At 43.7% G+C, this 22,179-nt stretch overlaps 1 protein-coding gene across 3 annotated transcripts in view; it reads left to right on the plus strand.

Moving 5' to 3' along the window:
* Positions 1-22,179, plus strand: part of LOC147008779 (membrane-associated guanylate kinase, WW and PDZ domain-containing protein 3-like) — a 106,880-nt gene that overhangs the window by 25,120 nt on the left and 59,581 nt on the right. For all 3 annotated transcript variants that reach the window (XM_085863855.1, XM_085863857.1, XM_085863856.1), the window contains exon 2: positions 21,765-21,881. In XM_085863855.1, coding sequence (XP_085719981.1) covers positions 21,765-21,881 — 117 coding nt within the window. The remainder of the gene's footprint in view (positions 1-21,764; positions 21,882-22,179) is intronic.

Below are 22,179 nucleotides of genomic sequence, written 5' to 3' on the forward strand. Positions count from 1 at the left end.
CTCTAGGTGATGTGCTTTACAGTAGGGATGGTGTTCTGTAGGTGATGTGCTTTACAGTTGGGATGGTGTATTTTAGTTGATGTGCTTCACAGTAGGGATGGTGTTCTGTAGGTGATGTGCTTCACAGCAGGGATGGTGTTCTGTAGGTGATGTGCTTCACAGTAGGGATGGTGTTCTTTGGGTGATGTGCTTGACAGTAGGGATGGTGTTCTGTAGGTGATGTGCTTGACAGTAGGGATGTTGTTCTGTCGGTGATGTGCTTCACAGTAGGGATGGTGTTCTGTAGGTGATGTGCTTCACAGTAGGGATGGTGTTCTGTAGGTGATGTGCTTCACAGTAGGGATGGTGTTCTTTGGGTGATGTGCTTGACAGTAGGGATGGTGTTCTGTAGGTGATGTGCTTCACAGTAGGGATGGTGTTCTGAAGGTGATGTGCTTTACAGTGGGGATGGTGTTCTGTAGGTGATGTGCTTGACAGTAGGGATGTTGTTCTGTCGGTGATGTGCTTCACAGTAGGGATGGTGTTCTGTAGGTGATGTGCTTCACAGTAGGGATGGTGTTCTGTAGGTGATGTGCTTCACAGTAGGGATGGTGTTCTTTGGGTGATGTGCTTGACAGTAGGGATGGTGTTCTGTAGGTGATGTGCTTCACAGTAGGGATGGTGTTCTGAAGGTGATGTGCTTTACAGTGGGGATGGTGTTCTGTAGGTGATGTGCTTGACAGTAGGGATGGTGTTCTGTAGGTGATGTGCTTCACAGTAGGGATGGTGTTCTGTAGGTGATGTGCTTCACAGTAGGGATGGTGTTCTGTAGGTGATGTGCTTCACAGTAGGGATGGTGTTCTTTGGGTGATGTGCTTCACAGCAGGGATGGTGTTCTTTGGGTGATGTGCTTCACAGTAGGGATGGTGTTCTGTAGGTGATGTGCTTCACAGCAGGGATGGTGTTCTTTGGGTGATGTGCTTCACAGTAGGGATGGTGTTCTGTAGGTGATGTGCTTTACAGTAGGGATGTTGTTCTGTCGGTGATGTGCTTCACAGTAGGGATGGTGTTCTGTAGGTGATGTGCTTGACAGTAGGGATGGTGTTCTGTAGGTGATGTGCTTCACAGTAGGAATGGTGTTCTGAAGGTGATGTGCTTTACAGTGGGGATGGTGTTCTGTAGGTGATGTGCTTTACAGTGGGGATGGTGTTCTGTAGGTGATGTGCTTCACAGTAGGGATGGTGTTCTGTAGGTGATGTGCTTCACAGTAGGGATGGTGTTCTGTAGGTGATGTGCTTCACAGTAGGGATGGTGTTCTTTGGGTGATGTGCTTCACAGCAGGGATGGTGTTCTGTAGGTGATGTGCTTCACAGTAGGGATGGTGTTCTTTGGGTGATGTGCTTCACAGTAGGGATGGTGTTCTGTAGGTGATGTGCTTTACAGTAGGGATGGTGTTCTGAAGGTGATGTGCTTTACAGTAGGGATGTTGTTCTGTCGGTGATGTGCTTCACAGTAGGGATGGTGTTCTGTAGGTGATGTGCTTCACTGTAGGGATGGTGTTCTGTAGGTGATGTGCTTCACAGTAGGGATGGTGTTCTGTAGGTGATGTGCTTCACAGTAGGGATGGTGTTCTTTGGGTGATGTGCTTTACAGTGGGGATGGTGTTCTGTAGGTGATGTGCTTCACAGTAGGGATGGTGTTCTGTAGGTGATGTGCTTCACAGTAGGGATGGTGTTCTTTGGGTGATGTGCTTCACAGCAGGGATGGTGTTCTGTAGGTGATGTGCTTCACAGTAGGGATGGTGTTCTTTGGGTGATGTGCTTCACAGTAGGGATGGTGTTCTGTAGGTGATGTGCTTCACAGTAGGGATGGTGTTCTGTAGGTGATGTGCTTCACAGTAGGGATGGTGTTCTTTGGGTGATGTGCTTCACAGTAGGGATGGTGTTCTGTAGGTGATGTGCTTCACAGTAGGGATGGTGTTCTTTGGGTGATGTGCTTCACAGCAGGGATGGTGTTCTGTAGGTGATGTGCTTCACAGTAGGGATGGTGTTCTGTAGGTGATGTGCTTCACAGTAGGGATGGTGTTCTTTGGGTGATGTGCTTCACAGTGGGGATGGTGTTCTGTAGGTGATGTGCTTCACAGTAGGAATGGTGTTCTGAAGGTGATGTGCTTTACAGTGGGGATGGTGTTCTGTAGGTGATGTGCTTCACAGTAGGGATGGTGTTCTGTCGGTGATGTGCTTCACAGTAGGGATGGTGTTCTGTAGGTGATGTGCTTCACAGTAGGGATGGTGTTCTTTGGGTGATGTGCTTCACAGTAGGGATGGTGTTCTGTCGGTGATGTGCTTCACAGTAGGAATGGTGTTCTGTCGGTGATGTGCTTCACAGTAGGAATGGTGTTCTTTGGGTGATGTGCTTTTCAGTAGGGATGGTGTTCTGTCGGTGATGTGCTTCACAGTAGGGATGGTGTTCTTTGGGTGATGTGCTTCACAGTAGGGATGGTGTTCTGAAGGTGATGTGCTTCACAGTAGGGATGGTGTTCTGAAGGTGATGTGCTGTGTTGGGTTTGTGCCACAAGTAACATTTTGCATTTTGGCCAAAAGGTTTTGAGTTCTGATGAAACCACGATGAAACATTTTGCCACATGGCTTCAGAATATCCATAGTAGTTTTTCAAACGGAACTCAAGGTGGGCTTTTTTGAGTTGAAGCTTCCTTCTTGTCACCCTGCCGTACAGGCCAGACTTGTGGAGTGCTTGGGATATTATTGTCACATGCACAGAGTGAATAGTCTTTGCCACAAAGGCCTGTAGCTTTCAAAGTTCCCATTGGCCTCTGGTGGCCTCTCTGATCAGTCTCTTCCTCTGCTTGGTTGTCCAGTTTGGAGGGAATAGGCCTGATCTCGGCAGGGTCTTGGTGGTACCATACGCCTTCCACTTCTTTTTGATTGTGTCTTGACTGTGCTCCAAGGGATATCCAAGGCCTTTGAAATATTTTTATATCCATCTCCTGATCTCGGCCTTTCCACAACTTTATCCCGGAGATATTTTGCAAGCTCCTTGGTGCTCATGGTTGAGTCTTTGCTGTGGAATGTACTACCCAGCAGAATAAACCTTTAGGAACAGCTGATTTTATTCTGACATAATCAGAATCACTACAATATAACGCAGATAGAGGCTTACTACCTTGGTGCGTGATTTTGAAGGTGATTGGTTACACCTGAGCTAATTTGCAATTTCTATGAAAAGGAGGGTGAACACTTATCCAACCGAGATATTCTAGTTTTGTATTTTAAATTAATTTTCTGAAATTTGTCGAATTTGTTTTTCACTTCGAAGTTGTGGGTTATGATGTGTAAATAAAGGTGGAAAAAGTCTGATGTAATACAATTTGATTCCAGGCTATAAGGCAACAAAAGATGAAAATTTTGAAAGAGGGTGTAGACTTTCTATATGCGGTGGGTGGATTTCATGTTTTCATCCCTGTCTGTCTGTCTGTCTGTCTGTCTGTGAGCAGGATATCTCAAAAAGTTGTGGTTGAATTCGGACGAATGGAAAGGTTGGGTGTGTGACGAGAACAAATTGATTAGATTTTGGTGACGATCCAGATCCGGATACGCGAATTTAATAAGTGATTCTTCACCATTGAGAGATGGGCCCAAAAACTATATATAGCATATCTCAAAACGTTTTGGACAAGTTATGACGACTTTGTGGATGAGTTGGATAGGTGACAAGAACAATCTGATTCGATTTTGATTCAAGTGCGGGTCCAGATGTGGCCTTCCAGTAGCAAATAAAACTTAAACTGTTCAGCGTGGCAGAGGTATGCGCTCTACCGAGTGCCGTTCTCGTTGTTGAAGTTCTGCTCTGGCGTTCATTCCAAATGCCTTTTTGGCACGAGGGACGTGCAGAACAACGGATTGCAAGTTTTCACTTGATGTTGTTGCCTGCTGCAATAATCGTTCAGCACGTGCACCTCGTGCACCTTCGTGCTGCACCTGAGCCAAATTCCCCAACTCCAACTCGGCGAGTTGCGCCAAGCCGGGTTTGGCTGTCAACTCAAAATAATTCAGAATTTTACCGTCGCATGATATGAAGTACATACAGTATTTTTCAAGTGTGTGTGTGCTAGTGTATGAATCTGATGTGCTTTGAATGTTTCATGTTTCTCCTTTTGAGTTTCAAAGCAAAATGTTACAGTCATCAGGCACTGTAACTGTCACGGTTTGCCGAACTCTGTTAGCTCGAAGCACGGTCTCACAGCTCTGCACAGTATAGTGTAGATAGCGTTTTGATTTGATTTGGTGACGTGTATCATGCTTCATTAGAATAAGCCAGTGGGTCGCCCAGCTCAAGTGGCAGATCACTGGTACGGTTCACCAGAGGACCCGGCTTTGAGTCCCCATCTTGGCGCACAGTTTTCCCACGTATACATGTTATATAAGAATGGTAAATGTTTCAGTCGAACCACTGCATGAAGAAACCATTATCAGTTCTTCTTCAGACCCAGAAGGAGGCTTTTAAAATGGGCAAGTTTGTGAGTCAACAAAGGAATTTTTGTCCAAGTCGATTGATTCTTAATTTTCCAACGTTGCCATTTGTATTATACGACGGCAGAAACCATTTAGAATGAAATGATGGAGAAACTGGGCTCCACACATGTATATATATATGGATTAGCGGGGTGTGCTTACACATTGTGTAAGCATATGAACCATGTTTCCCCATTGTCTTGGGTCGCTCACCTGCATTTGATTTTTCATTTATTTGTTTTCATTTATTTTTAGCTCACCTGTTCGAAGAACAGAGCTAGAGCGATACCCCCGGCGTGAGCGTCAGCGTGAGTGTGAGCGTGAAAATGTTAAAGTTTTTGATGCAAGTTATTTTTTCCTTTCTAATGTTTTTATCTACCACACTTTTTACACGCCTGATATATATATATATATATATATATATATATATATATATATATATATATATATATATATATATATATATATATATATATATATATATATATATATATATATATATTTGAAAGTGTGTCTGTCTGTGACCTATGCACGTGAAAAGGACTGGACTGATCCTCACCAAACTTCACATGCTGACAGAACATGTACCCGGGAGTGTCCCGATGTAAAAGAATTGTACTTCTGACTTGCGGTTTCCGAAGTATGAAGTCATCACCTGATTTCGTAACGTTAATTTTTCAAGTTCAGCCGATTGACATGGGACCAACGCCATTTGCAATAGAATGAAAAATAATGCTACAGTCAATTGAAGACAATAACTTCCGACTTCCCGGTTTCCAAATTATGACGTCATCACCTGATTGCGTAACCTTAATTTTTCAAGTTCAGCCGATTGACATGGGACCAACGGCATTTGCTCGAGAATGAGGATTAAGTCGCAAATGATGATATGAAACCAGCCTCACATTGTTGAGGCATTATGGTTTTTTTTTATCTGATGCGGCAATAAATCTTCACATTTTTGAACTCGAGTCTTCTGCATATAAAACATGGCGGGGAAAATATAATATTATAGTGATGATGAAAAAAAATAATAATGGTGGCAGCCTCTACAATTTTACAATTAACTGTGATGTATACTTCTTCAGACCCGCCGTCATCCGTGGGATTCCTGTGCGGAGCATGGGTATCCCTGCTAATATATATATATATATATATATATATATATATATATATATAACATAATGTCTGGGCGTATTTTGTGATACCGGTCGTCCGTGTCTATCTATCTGTCTGTCCGTCTGTTCCTGTCCGCACTCTAACTCCCAAAGTTTTCAACTTTCACGTTTCATATTTGGTACATAGGTACAGACTGGAGATGGTGTGTTGGAACATACATTTGTCATCTAAAGTGGTTGCCATGGCAACCAGGATGCTGTTTCCGTCCGTTCCTGTCCGCACTCTAACTCCCAAAGTTTTCAACTTTCACGTTTCATATTTGGTACATAGGTACAGATTGGAGATGGTGTGTTGTGACATACATTTGTCATCTAAAGTGGTTGCCATGGCAACCAGGATGCTGTTTTCCATGTTGTAGCACAATTCTGTATATACCTTCTTGTTCGGGCGTATATTGTGCTCACTTGCGCTCTTGTTACTGATTCCAATATACAAATACATATATTGCTTTATAATTATACTTCACTGCAATGCTTTATAAAAAATATTAATTATTAGACTATTCTTTTAAAAACGATAAATGTTTCAACAGGCGAGCATTGGGTGGCTTTGACACCAACTCTGGTTATTCATTTATTTATATTTTCATTTACGGATGCTATCTGACAGTTGTGATTTTTTTTTTTCCTCCTTGTGTATGGGCTTCGATGTCTGTCAGTACACAAAATTACCATGCTGCCCCATTGTCTCGGGTCGCTTACCTGCATTTTTTTCATTTATTTATATTTTCATAAATGGATGTTGTCTGATGATTCTGTGATTTTTTTTTCCTGGTATACTGGCTTCGATGTTCATCGGCACGCAAAATTTCAGCTTCCTATGTTACCCCGAAGGCACCGATCCTTAATATCGGTCAGTCAATCAGTGGTTAGAAAGAGCTTGTGTGTCTGTGTATGTAATATATATATATATATATATATATATATATATATATATATATATATATATATATATATATATTTAAGGATAAAATGAATATAAATAAACTTAGCACAATCATGTAACTAATTCATCGTTATCATTTCCTGCATAGGCCATCGCCGTATTGTTATGCGAGTAGTTCTGTGGCCAGCTGTATCTGCCAATGCAGCTTACATTGAGGCCATGCGTCCCCGATGCGATTGATTTACATATGTTTGATTTTAGTTCTTAAACGAGCCTCGATTAAGCAAAGAAAAAAAAAATTAAAATGCAAACATGTCCGAGTTCTGAGCCGAGCCGTACCCGGCAAAGTTTTGCCAAAATTTTCGAGTCGGTAATTCGGATCCGAATCATATTTTTGCTATCAAGTCACAGCACTCATTCACCCTGAGGTGTTTAGAGGTGACATAAGGAATTCTGAGCAAATTATAACCATTCTTTCTGAAATACAAGTGTGTGATTCATAAAAAAAAACAAAAAAACAAAACAAAACCGATTACATTCTTTAACGATTCGCTACAATGCCATGTCTGTCATAAAATGAGAGGAACCGAATCCTTTTACACCTTCAAGCAGAGTTTTTCCATGAGCCATGTTGCAAGACTCTAAACATGAGGAGAGGAACGGTTTATGACCTCAGAAGATTGTATCAGACCACTGGATTAACAAGAGATATGCCGAGAAGTGAAAATCCCAGGATAACTACTCCCGCTCAAAACCGATACATCTGCACGACCCATCTACGCAATCGGTTTCACATTGTCTTGACTACTGCAAACACGCTCGCTGGACCTCACAGGATGAGCGTCAATACCGTCTTGAGTCTGCGATGCAGGGATCCATCCATCCATCCATCCATCCATTGGGACCATACTCTGTGTAGAGCGTTGGTGCTACCTAAGCAGTCTCCTGTGCTATTGGACACAATCCTGGACGAGTCGCCACTCCGACACAGGATACCAGCAAGCTGGCACTCATTTTGCCGACCTCAGATGGATGACAGGCAGAGTCAACCCCACCTGGTTTTTATTCAACATCCGAGTGGGATTTGAACTCAGGATCCCTGGATCCCAAATCCACCACTCTAACCATTAAGCCAACACCAGGCATATGATGCATGGATCCATGCTCATCATCCTCTTCAGCGTTCAAGACTCGCACCGTAACTCATCTAATCATGCATCCACAGTGGTAAAATCGGCACGTTCAATGGACATGGAGGCAATGGGAAAGTATGTATGAATGTATATATATATATAATATGTATTCAGTGGCTCATTCGGGTTTCATGATGGCTGTGCATTGTCTCCAGAAGACACAATCTGTATCCAGGAAGCCACATTTTGGACAAGGAAGTGTCATGATGTGGGGGTGGTATTGCTGAAACCTTTCGCACAAACTTGATCCATATGCATGGCAATCTGAGGGGAGATCGATGCACGAAGACCTGACAGCAACATGTGTTGCCTTCCCTTCAACAACATGGTCCAGGAATCGTCTTTATGTTCTTGTGAAACAAGAAAATCTTGTTCAAACAAGAAATGTTCTTGTCAATGTCATGACTCATTGCGCTGCCATCTCACCAGATATGTATCCAATTGTACATCCTTGGGACATCATCGATCGCCACGTTTGAACCCTGCCCAGACAGTCTCAGACCCTCTGAGTTTGAACAGCAGCTGATTCAGGCATGCAATGCCATTCCCCAAGCTCAGATTTGAGTGCTCATACGGTGTGAAGCGACGACGGTGTGATGCAGTTATTGCTTGTTACTTTCACGTTTCATCACAACACAGCATTTCATGATTGTCACAAAGAGATGGACGTAAATATTCATCATTTTTCTCTGTCAGAGGTTCGCATCTCATCTGTGTCCCGCTATGTCATGCAAATACATTGAATCAACAACCATTTGGGTGTGTGTGTGGTGTGTGTGGTGTGTTGGTGTGTACTTTTTACTTGTAACACAACCTACCAGGCGAGTGTCCTCTCATTTCGTACTGGTTCCAGGACACGTGGACCACCCACCATGTACATCCCACAAAGTACTAGTTCGAGCTGATCATACAAGCTCTCGTACAATTTCCGTGTCTTGAAGAGGGGATTCCTTTATGATCTTCTTTCGGCTGCTCCCGTTAGGGGTCGCCACAGCGGATCATCCGTCTCCATTTCGCTCTATCCTCCACATCTTCCATTGACACTCCAACCACCCGCATGCCCGCCCTCACCGCATCCATGAACCTCTTCTTTGGCCTTCCTCTTCTCCTCCTACCTGGCGGCTCCATCATCAACATCCTTCTCCCGATCATATTGGCCAACTCTCGCCCTTTGCCAGTCATAGTCCCAACATTCAGAGTTCCAACTCTCACCTCCACACTTCTACCCTTCCTCCTCTCCCACTGCCTCTGGACTCGCCTTCCCCGTCTCCTTCTCCTCCTTTGCCCAGCAGTAACACAATTTCTACTGGTACCCCGCTGACCAACAGTACTAGTGGCGGTCGTTGGTAACCCGGGCCTCGACCGATCCGGTATGGAAATCCGTTTTATTGTCCGCATAATGATTTGGCACAGGTTTTACGCTGGATGCCCTTCCTGACGCAACCCTGGTCACCTCATACGACACACAGGGATATATGGTACACCTATTCTATGGTACACCTATTCTCACCGGGGCATACACCGGGCCCAGTACACTGGTACTCATTTCGCCGACCTCGGAAGGATGACAGGCTGAGTCAACCCCCTGGTGTATTAATTCAGTGGCCCAACGGGGCTTGAACTCAGGACCTTTTGGATCCCAAGCCGCTGCCCGAACCACTGCGCCAACACCAGGATCAGGGGATTCCTTTATGATACCATTATCAATATGTGTTTGCCATTGTTTGGACATAAATTCCCCACTCATGGAGCAGCAAGACCACGGGTGATTGAAGCAGGACGAGGTTGCCATTTAATGAACGGTAAAGTGATGAGAGTAGACTGACCGGGAATCCGGTGGATGAGAGACTGAGGAAGGAAGAGATAGAGACAGCCGGTAACCTGCGGGTAAGAGCGGTGTCGGGAGGGGGTTAACTGTAAGTTTATTTTCCCATGACTAATGGGAAATGCTTTGATTTAGCAGCGGGACGGTATATAACTGAGAAGTACATTGAGCAAGGTTCAGCCGACATGTGAAAGTGTCGATCATTGTTTGTGAGCAACTGGATTTATTCGATCATTTGTGAAGTTTCATCGCAAGTGCACAGCGTGTTCCGCAAAATGTCATTGGCACGTTTGCAATCGGTCTCTCTTTGCAGGTGTCTGGTCATGGAATGCTTGTGAGGTAACTTATTAACATTTGTCGTGCCCTGATGTGTGGACTTCGCTCCCGTTGAGCAGTGATTGCAGTGCCACACGGAGGGTCGTGGCTGAGACTCTCGACGAGCCTGAGGACACTTTGGAACACGAGGCCGAGTTGGTAGCTTTTCACAAATAGTAAATTGTAGATTAATCGTATCCTCGCACGGCGTGCCCACGGTCCTCTTTCCGTCAAGGCAGGGAGAGCGCTTGTCACTTTAAAAATGATTTTTGTTCCCTGATTCACCAAACTCGCAGATAATTTCTGAAACTTAATGACAGATGGGAATAACTTCGTTATGATTGCTTATAATAGCAACGCAGGCATTATTAAAAGACTCAAGGTTGAGGTTTCCCTTCTCGGTGTAGTGTCAGAGTGTTTGCAATTGTAGACGAGATGTTGTAAGAAGTCGTCTTATCGCGTATGGAACACGTGGGTGCTGGTCGCACAATTGCTGGGAGAACAGCTGTTCCATTGATGCAGTGCCCCCATGTAGTTTGAGGCAGGAATTTGTCGTTTTGTTCAGGTGGCATCAAAACGCCGAGCTCTTCAATGCCATCTTTACTCGGGACACCCAGCTTACCGTCCATCCGAAGGGCAGCGCGTGTCGTGATGCACCGCTCTGCTCGCGAAGCACCAATCCGACGGTTTATCGTGGTGTCGGTAATCAAACCCAGACCTGACAGCTTAAGGTAAATGCCTCAATAACGTACTGGCAGGATTATCGTTTTAAATGATGATCAGTGTAATAAAACCCGAATCCCACAGAGGGTTAAACATGATTAATGTTGCTGCGGTGTAAAAATCTCAGTAGTTTCGGAATTATTGTGCTGTTTTGGACTCGATTGTTCAGTTTTTGTTGGTGTGCGATGTAAAGTAAATACAACTGTATTTGTATTTGGTTTATAAGTTGGCTATTTACGATTTCAACAACATCGGTGATTGGTGTGTACATGTTTAACCCATGAGATTAAAGCACATTCGGAGTTCAAAATTGGAAACACTGAGTGCTGTGGCAGAATGTGCTTGTTTGCTTGCTTGCTTATGTATTTGTATATATATATATATATATATATATATATATATATATATATATATATATATATATATATATATATATATATATATATATATATATATCACTACAAACGAGCCACAAGTGGAGGCTGGCAGATGTTCAGTGAAGATTCTGAAAAGAGCCCTTGGAACGAGGCCATGAGAACCAAACTTCACAGTTTGATTCATGAATCATGATCTTTACCAAAAAATAGGAGGTGGAGATTTTGAGATCTGGGAGAACTTCCTCCCACCTCCTGAAACCCACAAATGGAGATAACGACCAACGAGTTTGGTTGACAATTGGGTCTCAATAATGGATGACCGTATAATAAATTGGCTTTTTTTTTCTTTTCCTTGCAAGAGCGAGGCTCATTGAAGAGCAAAGTTAAATTGACAGAATCGAGAGAATAAAATCTTCCTTTTGTGTCTCATGTTCATTAATTATGAAAAAGACTTTGACAGTGAGGAAACAAATGCAATCACACAAGCTCTACACCATCTAAATGTCAACCCCATGTACATCAATATATTAACCGAGGTGTACGATGGTGGAACAGCAACCTTGAAACTGCACTAAAATAGAGGCACGATCAATCGACAGGGAGGGATGATGTAGGAGGGCTCCAAGAGCTAAATTATCAATGGAGAAAGACGAAACCACCTACGACTTACAAATGACATTGTTTTGACTCCAGACAATGTTGAAAAATTGAAAATCATGATGGAAGATCTCACTTTGGAGAGTCAAAAGATCTGACAAAAATGAATATGACAAAGACAAAATTAATGTTCAGTCGCTATGAACAAAGGAAGAGATTCAAATTGATCATTGCAAATTTGAAGAAGCCAACAATTGGATTTCTTGGAACAACTCGTACAAATGGATACTGATCATTTTGAAGACATATGAGAGCAGGATGGGTATAATTTAGAAAATTAAAGTGTCTTGATAAGCAAACAGCCTTCTTGTCTGAAAAGGAAAGTTTACAATCAGTGTTTTCCTCGAACAATGACACATGATGGTGAAACATTGACTCCAACAATGAAGACCGATAATAAATTCAAGGACATGCAAAAGAGACATGGAAAGATGGTGTCTTGGCAAAACCAAAAAGTGACAAGGAGAGAAACGAAAGATCAGACAGAAAACAAAATTGTTCGACATGATGGTTACGATCAAAATACTGCAATGGAATTGGGCTGGACACGTAGCAAGGAAAAGGGACAACCGGTGGACACCAAGAAACCTCGAGAAGGCCCTGGAAGAAGCAGATGTAGACCAAAGATGAGATTGAGAGATGAAATTGAAAAATGAACTGGATGACATATGCCTCAAATTACATTGACATGAACAGGATGGAACGTGCTGAGGAGGTCTTCGTCCTGCAGTACACTAAATAGGCTGGGAAAGTCAAGTCAAGCGTTTTGTGGGTAATACAGGCATGGATCCAGAATTTTGGATCCATGGACTGAGGAGTTGTATCCCATCCCCCTCCCCCTTCCCTACTTTTTTGTAAAATTGCTAAATCTGTTCCCTCAACCTCCTCTCAGAGTGAAGAATCCATGTCGCCAATTACATTTACCTGAGGCCAAAATTATCACAAGAAAGCTACAACAAATGAGCATTTCCTTCGTAACAGACAAGAAAACCAGAATGTTTTCGAACAGTTGTTTTCTTCTCCAATTCTTCTTGTCTTCAATTTGCAGATGATGATAACTTTTTTAATTATCCGAGTCGAGCGGAGAGATTTCTCTCTGTTTGTCACAAATAGTGTTCATGTGCGAAACCGCACTGAGATTTCCAAAACCTGCAACAGTTCACTTGCTAACACAATCATTCCTCCCAGGAGAATACCTTTCTGAGGAAAGGGGGTTGGGTGTGGAAGGAGCTCGGAGTAACGTACTCACCGAAGAGCTATCTACCCTGGGTTTGAGTCCTGACCTGACTATAAACTGCCAGCTTGGCGTTTCGCACGCATGACGTTGTATCGACGAGTGCAACGTTCATCGGATGGGATGTTGAGGTGGATGACTGCTCTATTAGCATTTTCTTTTGCACGTTCAAGATCTCATGGTATCCTTTTCAAGAGTCTATCATTGTGTGCCGGTGACTTACGGCCGACCTGGCGTACGATCGGCGACAGTTTTCTGTCCTGCCTCTTTTTGTGCACATGATCGAGGCTCTGGAAGAGTTTGAGCAGAATGTGAGGGAACAAAATGGAACTTGGGGGGAAACACCAACAGCAGAGTCGAAGTGAGAGTGAGATCAAGGTGGGGAAGGGGAGGTGGAGAATGAACAAGTTGAACTAAACGTAGCAGGAAAAGGGCGGGGAAAGAGGGGATAAAACGGAGAATGAACAAACCAACTGACGGCTAACAATCCAAAAGATGTGAGAGAGGGCAAATCACAATAACCTGGAAAAAGGGAGTTCTTGGGAATGGGGTAATTTGGGGGAGAAGAGATCAAGAGTATAGATTGGAAGGGAGGGGGGGTGACCCGAGGAAGTGGTGAACACCTGTCTTGGAGCCCTGGAGGGAAGAATGGGACTGAACAGACTGGAGAAGTTTGTTTCACGGGTGAGATAAAAAAAGGAACAAGTGAGTGGAGGTGAGCAGTGAACATGGATTTTGGAAGTTCAACAAGTAGGGGGTTCCTGGCAGAAACCTGAGAAGGACAGAGCTTAGAGAAGGTGGAGGGTGCAAGACCAAAAAGGATAGTGAAGAATACAGAGACGCCGCCAACCTGTCTGCAATGCGAAAGTAACAGGCCGAGATGCTCAGCTTCATCGCAGGAGATACCAATCGTTTTGAGGACCCTGGGAAAATTGGCTGCCAAAAGCAGCCAGCCCAGTTATTGTCTCATAAAGTTGAGAAGAGAGATAGAGAGCTGCCACCTGCTCAGTGAAGGACATCATGCCCAGTGAGGGGCTTGGAAAGAAAGAGAGAGAGAGAGATGGAGAGTTTCCACCTTCCCGGCTTTCTTTCCCAATTCTACTTCGTTTTCAGAATGCATGTTGTCTTTGAGAACTTGTGCTTTTGTGGGATAAGGATCACATTACCAATGAGTCCGTTGTTGTCACCAACTCGGGAAACTACTCGCGTGCCTGTAAACAATTTTACATGCAGCTTTCTGTTTGAGGTGTGATTTTTAGCCCTTTAACGTGATTCTACAAATTTTGTCACATTGTTACCTCTGCCACCGAAGGTGAAGGAGGTTATGTTTTCACCCCTTTCTGTCTGTCTGTTTGTCCATCTGTTTGTCTGTTTGTGTGCAGGATATCCCAAAATGTTGTGGACAGATTTGGATGAAATTTTGTGGATAGGTTGGGTGTGTGACAAGGATGAACTGATTCGATGTTGATGAAGATCCAGATCCGGATCCGACGACTAGAATTTTTTTTTAATGATTATACACCGTTGAGAGATCGGGCGAAAAATGATATATAGCACGATATCTCAAAAATGTATTGGGCCAGATATGTTGTCGTGGATCAGGCATTACGGGGTGGAGGGATGCGCTCTACTCATTGCTCTTCTAGTTCTTTTTGGTTCACTTTGTCCACCATAATGTTTCCTTTTAAAATATTCAACTGAAATTGTTATCTTTTCTTTTTAAAAGAATGTTATTCATTACTTGTCATTTTGGTTTCCTGTAAAAAAGCATCATCCATATATATGCTACAAAATTGGTTAGCGCCTATTGAACTTCTGGGTAGCTGAGAACTCTTCATGAACTTCACTTTTTTTCGTCTGTCTGAACAAGTTTTTAAAAAAAACAATATATATATATATATATATATATATATATATATATATATATATATATTTTGGTATATGTTGACAAATACGCGTTATACATCAATCAATTGCTTACTATTAGAATGTACCTTGAGACTGCTGAACCCCCTTTGACGTTCGGAGGACCTGAAAGATGCAAAGAACCCCCAAAAACCTCAAATGCCTCCCCGCACACTAAAACTGAAAGCAAGTGCTCTCATATTGCTATTAGGGAATCTTATGCCATCACAGGGACTCTGTAATGGAGCAACATTGACAGTTATTCATTTACAAAGACACATCGAGACCAGTGTAATAAATGTGTTGAACTCAGATTCTGTACATACCTCTCATTCCATCTGATACAAATATGCCTTTCAAATTCAAAACAAGACAGTTTTCTATATGTTCAGCCTTTTCCATGACCATCAACAAGTCACAGGGACAGATTTCCTTGTACCTTCCAAAACCTTTACTCAGTCATGGGCATCTGTACGTAGCTCTCTCAACAGTTTAGATTAAGTGTTGTATCTGAGAAGAACGAGATTGGTAATTGTGTTTACAATGAAATGCTGTCGGACCCCGCTATTCACGAGAGATATGTTCGTGGAAAATGCCGCGAATAGCGGGGCATTGTTTCAATGGAGAAAATGGGAATAGGTTCCCGGCAGTTCGTGATTCGTGAGGGAAAATCAAAAATCCTGTGAATACGCACGTAAAAAAACAGACAAACAACCTGCAAAAATAATTTTAAAACCGTGAATACGTGAAGCAGAGCCGCAAATGTCAAGGCAGATCGCTCTTTGTAAACCGCGAATACGCGGGGTCCGACAGAATATTGTTACGGATCTGGAAACCATTTGCATTAAACATACAGATGTCCCAAAAGTCAGTTATGTCGTTAAGTATGCGAGTAGTCAGATCCCCTTCCTTTTGTCTAGTGGGAGAATCAAAGGCGTGCGTTGCGATTTATTTTAGTTAGGTCGTTACATCTAACAAGCCATCTAACAACCATCCCGTCTGCATGACCCCATCGGCCCATCACGATCCACCACCAACCAGCTGCCTTCTCGCACCCTGACGTGCCAAGGCAAGATCTCGCGGTTCCGGTTTCTCGGCTCCCACAAACGTTGTAAATCTTTCACGATGACTTTTTGCAACGTTGATACTGTTACTCGTCAAGTATGAACCCGCGTGGCAGAGTGGCTGGGGTTTCCCAGCAGGGGCCGAAGCCCCGCCCTGGAAGGGTGTGCCGTATCACCCTGTCCAATCAAAGGCGGACAGCGAGGTGTGTTTTCACCAAGGTTTTATCCCTGATAATCCGTTCATTCCAGCCGGCACGGCTTTGGCAGTTTCCGCTCGGCTGCACCCGAACCGGAGTTGGTAGACGGTCGTTGGAACTCTACCACAGTCGGTAGAGTGACCCAGTTTGAGCAAGTTGTGCCGAGGGCGTGGTTTCCCCAGTAGTTAATTCGGTAAATTGGTTATAGACAAAGACCCGACGCTACGCGGTTGAAATATTGGCGACCTCGGTCGGTTCAGCGACCCGCCGCGTCACGGAATTATCCGGAGCGACGGCCTACAATTCCGGGGAGTCTGGGGGAGACGACGTAACCTCCCCCACCTAATGTTCATTCTTGCCACCGGACCCCCGGCCGGCAACAATATGAATAAACAGGTTCAAAATCACGAGGCTGAGTACGTTGCGTGGGGGTATTGCTCACATTATTTGTTTATCTCTGGAACAAACTTGTATTCTAAAATTGGTCTTTGACGGATGAAATTTAACCCCTTGAGGATTCAGTTTGTAATCAGTGGTGTACAATATAACCCCTTTAGGGCATGGTGGATCAAGGCTGGCAGGATAGCCTGGAGGTACGCACACTCGCCTCTTCGCTGCCGTACCTGAATTTGATTCCCGACCCAGCTGTAAACTGTAATTCCGGTGTTAAAGATTCCATGGTGTCCTTCGCAAAGAGTATGCAAGCTATCAACGGCACCATCGAGAAATTACAAATTCCTTTCCTAACCTCAGTCGAACATCATGCCTGGTCAGCTATTTCGTGAACGACTTGGGCCAAGCTTCCCCTGGCCATCCCCACAAGAACGTGGGAATGATTGTGGCCATTAACAAAGCAGAAGGATTTGGAGGATAATGAGACCACTTTAGGGTTTGGAGGCTAATGTGACCCCTTTAGGGTTTGGAGGCTAATGTGACCCCTTTAGGGTTTGGAGGCTAATGTGACCCCTTTAGGGTTTGGAGGCTAATGTGACCCCTTTGGGGTTTCGAGGCGAATGTGACCCCTTTGGGGTTTCGAGGCGAATGTGACCCCTTTAGGGTTTGGAGGATAATGTGAGTCCTTTGGGGTTTGGAGGATAATGTGAGTCCTTTAGTGTTTGGAGGATAATGTAAGTCCTTTAGGGTTTGGTGGATAATGTGAGTCCTTTAGTGTTTGGAGGATAATGTGAGTCCTTTAGTGTTTGGAGGATAATGTGAGTCCTTTAGTGTTTGGAGGATAATGTGAGTCCTTTAGGGTTTGGAGGATAATGTGAGTCCTTTTGGGTTTGGAGGATAATGTGAGTCCTTTCGGGTTTGGAGGATAATGTAAGTCCTTTAGGGTTTGGAGGCTAATGTGAGTCCTTTAGGGTTTGGAGGATAATGTGAGTCCTTTTGGGTTTGGAGGATAATGTGAGTCCTTTCGGGTTTGGAGGATAATGTGAGTCCTTTAGGGTTTGGAGGTTAATGTGAGTCCATTAATGTTTCATACCTAAGCTTATAATATTAATCCTATTATGGTTTGCCATCCAATATTTAACCCCATCAGGGTTGAATTGGAGGGTTTGGAGGCGAATATTCAATTTGTAACTCTTGGTTTATTATATGACCCCGTCAGTTCTGTATTTGGTGTAAGAATGATCTCTGGTCGGGTTTGGTTCCGAGTAGTTTATAAAAGGCTTCTTTTGGTTTTTTTTCCACATTACACATAAAAGGATTTGATTGTATTAGTACTTCTCAAAGTAAAGAGGTTTGATCGAGGAAACTGGTTGATGCTTTCACATGGATGGTGATTGGGTGAGGATGAAGAGTCAGAATGTATTGGGGGGGGGGGGGATGATGGAGAGCAAATTATAAAAGGATGAGGGTTATTTTACTGGATGAGAAGTTGTTTGTGTGGTGGTGGAAGTTTTCCTTCGTGGGTTGTTCGGTGTAGATCGAGTGCCATGACAGGGATTGATGGCCTCCGGCCCAACGGGCAGGTGGGAACACATTTTGACAATCACTTTGCTCGAGTTTGGACTCCTTCGTCAACCTGTAGGTTTTGACTCTTGCTTTATATTTTTCCCTCAAAAGCAAGCTCATCCTCCTTCGTCGACCCGTATGAATGGGTGTCCTTTGGATCCACCTCCATGAGCAAATCGATTTCATATCGTCTGGTTCTCTCGGAGCGACGTTCACGTGTTGGGACAGGACGGGAAAGGATGCTCCTTGAATGTCTTCACATTGTGGAATTCTTTTTGGCAAATACAACTTCAGAAATCCCTGATGGAGTTCCCTCTTCCTTCCAGACTGATCATTTCCCATTATTTGTGAGGCTTTTAATGTTTCTTTGTCATCTCATGCTTTGTTTGTTTGATCTTTTATTTATTTATTTATTTATTTGTTGTATATATACACTTGAAATCCCCTGAGTCATGCGCGTGCCTGCTCGCCTACCTCTCGGGCCACAGGTGTCCCTGTCCATCTGCACTCCCAGCTTGATGCCGTCCGGCTGGTTTTAGCAGCATTCCTTGTCCCGGTTAAACTGGCCTGGTCGGAAAATGTTTCATCCCTGCAAATACCTCGTGGTTATCTACATTGGCATGAAGTTTGCATTCCTGATGATCATGTGGGATAAATACTTGAGAACAATGGGGGTTCAATTCTAATCTATGAAAGCTTCCCTGGTAACCTGAGCTGGCAATGGGCGACGTGCGGTTGGTTTACGTCGGTGAGACGCTCATTGCAGTTGTTCTTGGGAGCACTGCCGACCCATTTTGGGTTCTCAGGTACAAGAGAAGGTTGAATCTGCGTGTCAACTCCACAGAAGTTAGCCCTGGCTCCTCTGAGAGCACCACACCCATTGGTGACTTCAGCCTCGAGTGACGTGACTCGTACTTGTCTTCAAATGCTTAAATCTCAACCATGAGCAGCTCCGTCGAGTTCACTTTAATGTCAAATTCCTCTTCACTTTTATGTCGTTCCTCTTCTGGTGACAATTGCTTCAGCAACTGTTCACTCCTACGCAGTATCTTTGGCACCTGTTTCGATCTCACCTCTTCATTGTGACGCCTCCTTTGTAAACTTTGATAGATTTACAACTTTGTGGCTCGACTAGTCGATTCGTTTTGGTTCTGATTAATATATATATATGTATATATATATATATATATATATATATATATATATATATATATATATATATATATATATATATATATGTATATATATATATATATATATATATATATATATATATATATATATATATATATATATGTTGTTGTTCATCTTTCGGCTGCTCCCGTTAGGGGTCGCCACAGCGGATCATCCGTTATGATCCGCATACTGATTTGGCACAGGTTTTACGCCGGATGCCCTTCCTGACGCAACCCTGGTCGCCTCTTACGACACAGGGATCAGGATTTGGGTTTGGCCATGATTCCGGGCTGCCCTACACCCTGCCCAGTGCAGAGCCCCCGTCCTCAAGCGATCCTCCAACCCAAGCCTCCGAGTAGCCGGATTACAGGCGCACGCCACTACGCCCGGTGTATGTATGTATGTATGTATATATATATATATATATATATATATATATATATATATATATATATATATATATATATATATATATATATATATATATATATATATATATATATATATATTCCCAGAAGCACCCGCTCCCTACGAGAGCGGCCGGGGGGTGGTCATGTTATTATCTTTATGATTAATAATACTATAGCAGAGTACCCACTCAACGGGCGATCTTGTTCCAAGTGAGCAACACGTTGTTCTCACATATCCCTTTATTTGGGCAGTGTATATGCAACAGACTGCTGCTTTGATGCTCCTGAACATAAAAATAACCCGGGTTATGCAAATGAAGCAAAACCACGCGCCCTGCTTACGTGCATGTATAATACATTGTGGTTACATAGCTCGGATAATTCCAATTGCAAGTCCCCCCCCCCCAAAAAGAGGAAAATGCCAAAATGAACCAAAAAAAATTTTTCCTCCAAAACTTGATGGAATCAAACGAAATGTGCACATGCACAACGTAAGGGTGCTCTCATTAATCCCTAAACGTTTCAGCTTCCTCTGTCAGATCCTTTCAGAGGAGGTGATGAAACGTATATTGTCCATACAGGACATCCATACTTCCTCTCGAATACGCAACAGGCATTTTTACGGCCATTTTCCCTGCTCGAGTGGGGGTTGGCCTTGCGGGCCTCACGGCAATCCAGCCTTCGTTGCTGCTCTACGTTCATTACCCATGTCTTGCTCCCATAAATCGTAGCACTTCTCACACACGTAGCATACACCTTTCCCTTCAACTTCAACGACACTCCCCTCTTCGTCAGCAAGCCACTCGGTTCCCGAAACTTCTTCCATGCACATCTCACTCGAGCTACTATCGCCGAGTCTCATTCACCTTCTCCATTCAGCATGTCTCCAAGATTGCAAAATGTTTTCACACTTTCCAACATCATGCCATATCCAAGATCCAACTCAACATTTCCTACATCTGCTGTTCCTTCTTTGCACACCTTACACTTGAATTTAGCTCCCACACTGGTTAATGACCCTCTCACACCACTACATTTTCGATGAACCCACTCGGCGCACATTGTACATTGAATGGAGTTCACTCCGACACCCTTCCTGCACACAGCACACGGCCACTTCCATGTTATTTCCATCTCACATGTTTTACCACTTGCCATCACCTTCGTCTTTCTGATATTCACCTTCAAACATTTTGCCTCCATACATTCCTTCCACTGATTGATCTTCTCCTGCAGTTCATCCCTATTCTCCGCAATCAACACCAAATCATCTGCCCACAACTACCACGGTAAACCCTCCTTTGTGCTCCGAGCCAGCACCTCCATCACAACTCCAAATAGGAGTGGACATAGTACCAATCCCTAATGCACTCCCACCCTCACCTCAAACTCACCACTGTTCCCGTCCTCCGTCCTTACAGCTGTACACACTCTCATAAATTGCCATCACGACTCTGATCAACCATTCCTCCACTCCTAACTTCCTCAATGCCCATGTCACTACTTCGTGTGGAACCCTCTCGAATGCTACTTCCCCATATATATAATATATATATATATATATATATATATATATATATATATATAATATATATATATATATATGTATACATCTCCCTTTATTTGGGCAGTGTATATGCAACAGACTGCTGCTTTGATGTAAAATTATATACACACACACACACACACACACACACACACACACACACACACACACACACACACACACACACACACACACACACACACACACACACACACACACACACACACACACACACACACACACACGGCACTTGTCAGCAGTTGGGGTTCTGAGCAGTTTCAATCGTGCGCGTGTTTCGGCGTCCTTTGCTGTGGGATAATTGAAGACGTTATTTCTCTGAAGCTGTACATCTGTCCACCACATTGAGAAGGCCTGAAGACAGCCCGAACACCCCTCCATGTCCACTTAGTTTGTGTAATTCTTGATGCAATCAATCCCATCACAGTAATTGCCTCTCAATGACGTTCTCAAGCTTGCTGTGCTGTTTTACTGAATTGGTTCTTGTGTTGCTGAAACTTACTCATCCCATTGCTTCCGTCACATTGATGAAGTCTCGGCGGTGGTGATGCTGAAACCGTGCTCCCATAATGTGACCATTTGTGCTGCAGGCCCTGTGCTCTCCATTGACTTGAAGCATTACCTGAGTCAGCGCTTCCAGAAGGGCTCCACGGACCATGAGTTGCAGCAGACGATCAGGGACAACCTGTACCTTCGTACCGTGCCGTGTAAGTAAAAGCGCGTCTCGTATCCTCACCCCCTCGAAGCGACACCTGAGCATCAAGCAAACATGATGTTAGCCCATTGCCTAATGGAGACGACCTGCCCACTCTGGGCGTTCGGACTAACTGAGTGATTATATACGATGAAGGAATTCCATTTATGCAACTTAAAATGACCAAGAGGATCTTATCAATGGGATCAATTGATTTGATGTCAATGGATCGAGCGCATTTGCTTTCCTTTTAATCCCTTACATCCCCATTGTCACATTTATGAAATTGTTAAACACGACACACCCTGAAC

This window comes from Eptatretus burgeri, chromosome 18 (genome assembly GCF_056783735.1).
Source record: "Eptatretus burgeri isolate ZD-2024b chromosome 18, Ebu_testis_v1, whole genome shotgun sequence".
NCBI lineage: Eukaryota > Metazoa > Chordata > Myxini > Myxiniformes > Myxinidae > Eptatretus > Eptatretus burgeri.